This window comes from Tachyglossus aculeatus, chromosome X4 (assembly GCF_015852505.1).
Source record: "Tachyglossus aculeatus isolate mTacAcu1 chromosome X4, mTacAcu1.pri, whole genome shotgun sequence".
Lineage (NCBI taxonomy): Eukaryota > Metazoa > Chordata > Mammalia > Monotremata > Tachyglossidae > Tachyglossus > Tachyglossus aculeatus.
Window position 1 is genome coordinate 27035044 of NC_052098.1, and position 9257 is coordinate 27044300.

Consider the following 9257-nt stretch of genomic DNA (forward strand, 5'->3'; position numbering starts at 1 on the left):
GGGGTGGATACAAGCAAACTGGGTTGGACACAGTCCCTATCCCACGTGGGGCTCACAGTCTCAATCCACATTTTACAGATGAGGTAACTGAGACCCAGAGAAGTAAAATGACTTGCCCAAGGTCACACAGCAGAAAAGTGGCAGTGCTGGGATTAGAACCCATGACCTTCTGATTCCCACGCCTGTGCTCTATCCACTATGCCATGCTGCTCCTCCTCTGCTAGAAAACCCTCCCCCTTCATATCTGACAGACCACAGCTTTCCCCAACTTCACACCCCTTCTGATGTCCTCCAGGAAGCTTTCTCCGAATAATCTCTCATCTCCCCATCCTCTTTTCCCAACTTCTGCTACTTCAGAACTTCTGTGTTACCTAAGCACTCCTCTGGCAGCCCTTATACTCTGTTGCATATAATTTCTTTTAGTGTCTATCTCCCTTGCTAGTTTGTGGACAGGGATAAGATCTACCATCTTTACTGTACTCTCCCATATGTTTAATACAGTGACCTGCAGAGAGTGAGCACTAAGTAAATACTACTGATTATCATGCCTTTTCATTACTTGTTATAAAATTAAGTCTCTTCAGTGAAAAACTAGAATGGGGAAATCATCATCATCATCATCTTAATATGCGATTCCTTTTTAAAAATCTCTTTGAGTAACCAATAGGTAGTTAGCACTGAAATAAGGCTTGAGATTGATTCCTAATAAAAGTAAACCTTGCTCTCTTTCCCACCCACACAAAAGTAATTCCATTTAGAAACCTTCATTTTTTTGGCCCCAGCCCACATACGGGGTGTGTAGCTCATTCTCTGCCAGTAATTGCTTCCATATAATAGAATGTTTTAGAACATGTTTGCATACTTGTTATGATGATGCATGACATTTATATTCTATTTAGAACTCCAAAAGGGCTTATAGATTTTCTCTTCTAGTCTAGGAACAAAGCTTATATACAAAATAACCTAGTTTTCCTACTGTCTCCACTAGTATTAAGTGAACTATTTTTTACTTTACAACTAAATCTGTATGAACTTTTGCCTTCTGATTGTTTTAATATCTTAAAATAACCTGTGTAATCAAGGAAATATTTTATTTGGAAGCCAAATAGATATGCTAGGCTACCCTTATGCCCCAGTTCAGCCAGGGCAGCCCTGGTTTTAGTAGCCAGGAAGTGGCAATTTTAGAAAAGGACAGAAATGCTCTGGAATTGGATTTGTCCAAGTTAAACTGGCCTGCCTAGATTACACCAGCCAACAGTTATCCTGTCCACTTCATACATTTGAGCTTCTAAGTCTAGACCGGTCCAGATCAATCAATCTGATCAATTAATCAAATCAATCAATTAATCAATGGTATAGTACACATAACAGAGTTGGTAGACATGGTCCCTGACCACAATGAGCTTACAGCCTAGAGACAAGTTTACACTCTAGAAACAGTATGCTGAGTTGAAGTCTCATGGTGGTCTGGGACTTGGAATACGACATCCCAGAAGACTGGGGTCTTTAAACTCTCCCAATCCCTCACACTGTCACTCACGCTTGGGCCTGCAGGAAAAATAACATGACAAGTAAATGGATGTTTGTATATCGGTTAGCTATCCATAAATACATCAATCATGATGTTGTACCTTGCACTGATGATGGATATTCATTTGTTTTATGTACCTCTTACTAGCTCTTTTACAATACTCACCTTCAAAATCACAAAACCAGTGAACTATTGTATACATTCCCCAATAATTGTGTCTCATATTTCCTGCCTCTAACATTAGAGAGAATAAAAAGAGCATTTTTTCTTTTTTTACATTACATGCTTCTTTATTAATGGAACATTATGCAAGGAGGTGTTAAATGCATAAAAGCCAAGTTAGCCAACCTTAGCATTTTCAGGCTCTCAGATAAGATTTTACATCTCTACTCTTTCCTATTGTCATCATGCATACAAATATTTATTATGGCCATCCCCCACAACACGACCATAGTCAAGGCTGTGTTAATACTTCCATTACAAGCGCCTATTTTCAGGGATTTATATATCTGTGATATAAAAATTTTCTCTAGTTTAAAATCAGGTCTTGGCTTGGGTAGAGTTGTCTGTCTTTTTAAAATAAATCCAAGTTTTCTGGTGTCACATACTTTGCTCCTGTAGCATTCAAAATGAGGTTGTATTTTAGAATGAAATTCTGTTCCTCTGGAAGATTAGCACCCCTTACTATTTACACTTTTAAATGACAAAGATATTTTACTTTAAATTGCACAAAGGAAATGTCAGGATCTACCCCTGAGCAAATAGCTCGTGAATTCAGGGAGTTAGATGCAGAAAAAGAAACACCTCTGCCAATCTGTTTCAGTTGGAAAGGCCCAGTAAATTCATCCCTGGGAGGTTGAGGGAGTGCAATGGTTATCCAATTTTCACCTTCTCTGACTAGCACTTTAAAATGACAAAGAAATTGCCTTCAAAGTGACTCCTAGTAATAAATATTAATTATTATTTAACTCTGCTTAGGGATTGTTTAACATGCTCCTGGAATTATCACTCGGAAACAACTACATTAAACACTGAAACTTCAATCAAGAGCAAGAATAATAACCCTGTAAAACCTGTAGGTAAAGGCCACCAGATAGTCTGTTGGTCTATAATCATTTAAAGAGTGTGCCTTAATTAGAGTTGGGCAGCTAAAACTCTGCCTATGAAGTAGAGAATATGCCTCAAGATGGAAAAGTGTTACTTCTTCAATAATACCTAAGCACAACAGGGCATATTCTTAACTCATTTCTTAATGTGTCCTGGTATATCTACATATTAGCAGAGATGTAAACGATATCACATTTCACCCTTAACTGTGAATTTCCTCACTTTTAGTGTTTTCTGTCACAACTTTAATGTTCTTTTAATGTAGTTTTTTCCTATGTAATATATCATAGTTATCTCTGTAACTATCCATCAATATTTCCTTTAATTGAGGTTAATTTGTTTCAACTTAGGGGGAAAAGCTGCTCATTCTGCAGCTTTGAGCATAGAAAGCTTCTGCAGCTGCTGAAGAGCACTGCATAAAATTAGAGACTCACAGAATCATAAAACTGAACGTTATTTCCACAGTTCATCAAGTCCATCCCTCTGCCTCGACAAAGGCTTTACATCTAAATCGCTACAGGCTGGTGTGCATCTTTGCTGAACATACAGAGCTCCAGAAAATGGTATTCCATAACCCTTGCCAATAATTCAGCTCCTCTGCAAGTCAGTAGATATTTTCCCACTGCTAACCAAAATCCCACTTGCTGCAGCAACATAAATCCATTTCCTCTCATTCTGCTTTCAGCAGAGGTAGGAAAGAGCTGGTAATCATCTTTCATTTACTAATAATTCTTCATGGATTTGAAATCAGTTAAATCACACTTCTGCTGTCACTCCCCCAAGGTAAATGATCTTGATTCCTTTATTCATATCTTTCAACTTTATAATCATTTGCCATTCTCCTCTGGACCATCTCAAATTTCCTGGAGTTCCTATCAATCATTCAATGATATTTACTAAGCATGAATCACTGTACTAAGCCCTTGGGAGAGTACACCAGAGGCAACAGAAGTGGAAAGAGCAAAGTATATTAGAAGGTGAGTTTGGGAGTGAAGAGTGCAAGCTGGGGGATAACAGATACAGAGAACTGACAGGTAAGATGGAAAGAGCTGGTGGAGAGCTTTGAAGCGAATGGTAAAGGAGTTTCTGCTTGATGCTGAGGGAGATGGGTAGCCATTGGAGGTTTTTAAGGAATGGAGAGATGTGTGCCGAGCATTACGTCAGGAAAGTAATCTGTACAGTAGCATGTAGGATCGACGACTAAGGGGGGAGAGCAGTGAGGAAGTTGATGCAATAATTGAATCATGATATGACAAGAGCTTGAATTGGCATGGTAGTCATTTGGGAGGCAAGGAAGAGGAGGCCCTGGGAAAAGTTAGAGGGTTGAAGCAGGTTGTGGGTAATTATAACCACCAGCCATTCCAAAACTAGCCCAGGAATAACAACTTAGCCAAGGTGGCAACTGCATCAACAGCAATGGCCTCTGCCATTGCCATCACAGCTGAGGTCTTCTGTGCTGCCCACCTCACTAGTCATAAGCAGGACTCTTAAAGTTGGATAACGGGGCAGAACTCCTAAAAGAATTATCATACTCCCTAGATCCCATTAAAACCCGTACAGGAAATGGGGCAAGATGCTCAGTAGCAGAAGGAGACCTGTTCTGGGCAGAGCCAGCACCATACAAGTTGCACAACATTCGGCTTTCTATCTACCCTTAGAGAAGCAGTATGGCTTAGTGGAAAGAGCACAGGCTTGGGAGTCAGAGGTCGTGGAGTCTAATCCTGACTCTGCCACTTGTCAGCTGTGTGACTTTGGACAAGTCACTTAACTTCTCTGGGCCTCAGTTACTTCATCTGTAAAATGGGGATTAAGACTGTGAGCCGCACGTGGGACCACCTGACTACTTTGTATCTTCTCCAGCGCTTAGAACAGTGTTTGGCACATAGTAAGCGTTTAAAAAATACCATCATCATTATTATTATAGCTTCATTTGAAATGCTAATTTTCCCTCCAATACCTCAGATTTCTATTTGCACTGTAAGTTGGGGTCCCCCGCAGCATGTAAGAGAGTCAGCATTTGTCCTATACATCCCTTTTTACTTCTTTGATTGCCTGAATTGCAATTTTATATTTCTGGTAATAATAATAATAATGGCATTTATTAAGCATTTACTATGTGCAAAGCACTATTCTACACGCTCGGGAGGTTACAAGGTGATCAGGTTGTCCCACGGGGGCTCACAGTGGGCTTATTTAGCTGTTCTGAGCAGGCTGCGATAATTATCTACATTGTGTGGCCACTTGACCTCTAAGGTGCAGTCCAGAAATTCTACTGAGGAAAAATCGTGATTTTTTTTTTTTCTCCCACCCTCGAACTCTGGATTTTCCTGGTATTCTAATGGGCCAATCTGTTTCTACCAGTTATGAAAAAGACAGGGATTCCCGGAATGCAGATTTTATAACAAAAAGTTAAATTCACAAGTGAATTGCCAAATCTGACCAAATCTTAAGGCCTGCCCAAATAACTTACCCCTTAGCTATTGTCAGAAACATTCTGATACTTGTTTTACTATACTGATAAGCCTGGACATATGGGGGGGTGGGGGGCAATGAACACCTTGGGGACCGATCAGTCAAGATTGATTGATGGGCTAAAAGAGCCCATTGAGAGGTAGCTGAAAAGTATTTTTAAACCCCAATAAGAACAATTAGAACAGAATCTGCTGTCTCAGACATTTTCTTGACCTTGCAAATGAAGTGACTGAAGTCTAAGTAAATGCGAAACAGGAAGGGACCATGGGCAATAAAGTGCAGTAATTAAGCTGGTATTTACAGATTTTACCATTGCCCCACTGATGGGTGCAAATAAGTTTACTAGCAACTGTTCAACTGCTTACCCTTAGGAATATGCGGTTTGATTTTAGATTAGACAACATTCAATGCAGAGGTATCCAAAAGCTTGCCCTGAGGGCCGACTAACCAAACACCAGTTAATAGTGGGCCACATAAGTGCCTGCTATATTTAGAGTGTTATATATATATATTAGCTGGGGGTGGAAATGGGGGGTGGGAGAGGGGAAAACAGATATGGGGACCTAGAGGGGAAACTACTTGTCAATGGCAATAGCTCTACACTTAAAACCGCTTCTCCTGGAACAAGCCTCTGGAAACAATGGCTCCAGGGATTGATTTGATTCTTCCAGGAGCAACTGTGCCGTTTGTCACGGGCTGTCAAGCCTAATGCTTGGTGGGTCAGAAGAAAACAGGAGGTGGTGGGCCAGATTCGGATGCCCCTGTTTGAATGGGGCAGTATACACCCATAATTTCCCAACTATGTCATACCTCTCATTTCCAAGACTCCCTAGAAACTAGAACTGACATCAGCTCCATCTCTACCCTACTCTCTGTAAGGCAGTCTACCCTGGATTAAAATTCAGCATCTACCAGGCCACACTTCCTTGGCCCAAAGGTTAACTTTTGAATAATGCATGAAGTCAAAGAGGGGTGAAGTATGGGATAAAGGATGGGCTGAATTGGTTACAGCCACATTGATGGGCATATAACTCGGTGTATTCAGTCAGTGAACTGAATGACAACATACCCCTAGGTATCCGAGCTCCAAACTGAACTCTTTAAGGTCTGTGATCCAGGGAGTTTATTAAAAAACACACAGAGCACCAAAGGTTTAGTTTTAAAGTTATGTATTCACTTTTGTCCCAGAGACAGCTACAAGTAGAGGCAGAATAGTGTTGTCTAGTGATTCCCTGCACGAATAGTCATAAAAAGTGATAAGACATTTACAGATTTTAACGGCCCACCAACAGCAATACACGAACTATAATGGCAAAACAAAGATTCACTCTGAAGGACATTCAACTTGATAAAGGTGTCACCATTCATGGTAACCTCATTTTACTATGCTTCTTGTGCTAGAATACCTTAGCATTTGCTCCACTCTCCTTAAAAGCATACCCCTTCTCATCAGATAGATAAGCTTACCCCAAACCATTTAGCTCTCACTTTTTTATTAAAGCATCAACATAAAATTCCTTTTTTTTCCCTCCAACAAAAAGAATTAGGGTGGCCAGCATGTGTTATAAGTAGCTGCACTTCAAATTTAAATGGTGAGATTCTTTGGATGTATGAAAAAAGATGGGGAAAAAAATATGATTCCCCTATAGAATTATCTATTTGACACAGGTAAATAATGAAATCTAACTAATATGTCTATAGCCCACTCAATCTTAAAACAAATGAGAAAATTAAAATAAACCTTTTTACACACCTAGGCTGCTAACGTTTTTTTTCTTTCTTTTTTGAAGATTTTGTGAACGACATGATACAAAGCACAATGTATTTAATGAAAGGTTTCCAAGCTGATTTCCCTACAGGTTATTTTCTTTCTTTTCTCTGGAACACATACACAGGGTATACAGCAGGGACCAGGGGTGTACATAAAAATAAACTACTAGGCGGTATCTGAGCTGATACCCCAGTCCTACAGGGGCAAGTGAATTATTAGATCTGTGTCATGAGTGGTTTTTTAATATGCCATTGTTCCCGCTTGAACACATTAAATTTTCCATATCCTCTTTTAAACCAATATTACCTTTTTTACCTTGTTCATAATGTTCATGCTGTACACTAACCATTGGAAAATCCAGCAGTTTAAGTCATCATTCAGTAGTTACATGTAAAGTGTGGTAGACAAAAACCTTTAATACTGTATTGCTTTTTTTTGAACTGCTACTCTACTAGCGTTGGCTAAAACACTAAGAAAAAAATTACACCTCTTGGGAAAACTATACTGATATTCTTTCTTTTATGTCTGTTGAACATTACACATCTTCAAAAAAGTTTATTATAACTCCAGTTCAACATCAACTCCTTCAAATTGAAGGTGCTGGAATTTTTTGGTTTGGAAGATGTGTTTGCCAATTATTTTTGCACTAGTGCACAAAAACAGGGAGGACTGAATCTTAGGTATGAGCTATAGATTCCTGTACAAAATAATTGTATATTCTATGAAGACTGATTCTTTTTCTGGAGAAATATACAACAACACAAGGGAAATCTTGTACCAGCAGCATAACTGAAGTGGCAAGATACAATATTAGAAAAACAGGGCTACTTTCATTACTGTGATGCTGTGTGTCAGAATGTCTCTCCTTAATGAACCTGTTTGCAATAAGACTCAGGGTGCAAAGAGGCTATTTAGAGAGTCTATTGTGTCTATAGTGAGTCCTTCAAATATCTTCCCACCATTAGACATGCCGCATTGACCAATTCTGTCCTGATTGCTGTTCTTTTTAGTATCAAGGGACATTCTTGCCCAGACAGACCAATGGATCAGACACTGCAGTTCATAAAATGTTTACACTGTACACACATACGCATCGAGATACAAGCTCCAGATCATAGAGCAAGTTGAATGTGGCAGTGACATCTGAAAGCTTATGACTTTCCAATATCAATGAAAGGATTTAGCTTAAACTTTACTTGTGCTGCCTGCCTGTCACTCTCCAACAAAAGCTTTATTTTTTCCTTCTTTTCAGCATGAACCCAAGCCCACTGCTCACATGGGAGCATTTTAGGCAAATGTTCACTTTGTCCCAAGGCTTTCTTACTCTGTTGAGACTGTCTCCTAATTACTGACAAGAAAAGGGGACCAAAACTATCATGGCATCTAAAAGAGGAGGAAACTCCCCTTTGTAGTGGAGGCAAAATAAATAAATGAATAAATAAGCCTCCTAAAAGATTATGAATTCCTATTAACAGGGACAGCAGTAAAGAATGAGAGACTTGCCTCTGCAGTAATTACACAAGTCTTGCCTATTGAGGATAGTCTTCTAAATCAGAGCCCAGCTTCAAAAGTCTGGATGCCAGCTTCTGTTGTGGTTGGTTTAGCCTCACTCTTCATTTCTGTCTGTAGGGATTTCCCATTAACCATCAGCGCATTTGTATCATCCTCATTTTTCACATACCTGCCCACCACCCGGCCTCAGAGCACACAGTCTTTTCCACATTTCCTTGTCTTATTCCTTTCATTCTAATCACAGATAACTGGCCTGCCAGCAACTACAAACAGAATTTTTCTTTTGTTCCTAGCTAACAAACAATAGAAAGAACTTTGAAACACAAAGGTCCAAATTCCAGAACTGCACACTAAAACAGTGCAACAAATACACTGGTGATATTTGAATTATTTCTATTATTAATAATAATTGGGTATTTGTTAAGCACTTACCATGTGCCAAGCACTGGTCTAAGCACTGGGGGGAGATACAAGGTAATCAGGTTGTCCCACATGGGGCTCACAGTCTTAATCCCCATTTTACAGATGAGGGAACTGAGGCACAGAGAGGTTAAGTGATTTGTCCAAAGTCACACAGCTTATAAGTGGCAGAGCTGGGATTAGAACCCATGACCTCTGACTCCCAAGCCCGCGCTCTTTCCACAGAGCCACGCTGCTTCTCTAATAATGCCTTTAAAAAGAAAACTACCCTAATTCTCAAATATTTTGTGAGCCTTTTCATTTGGCTGATTTAACTAATATTAATTCCCAGGCTGCCAACTAAGCTTTATCTCTCATATCAATCATATTCACTGAGTGCTTACAGTGTATAGGACACTGTACTAAGTGCTTGAAGAGTACAACACAACAATATAACAGACACAT

At 39.6% G+C, this 9257-nt stretch overlaps 1 protein-coding gene across 1 annotated transcript in view; it reads right to left on the minus strand.

Moving 5' to 3' along the window:
- Window positions 1-8605, minus strand: part of BNC2 (basonuclin 2) — a 362642-nt gene extending 354037 nt beyond the window's left edge. The window contains exon 1 of the mRNA XM_038769759.1: window positions 8563-8605. Within this exon, the coding sequence (XP_038625687.1) occupies window positions 8563-8604 (42 nt within the window). The 5' untranslated portion in view covers window position 8605. The remainder of the gene's footprint in view (window positions 1-8562) is intronic.
- Window positions 8606-9257: the final 652 nt, after the last annotated feature.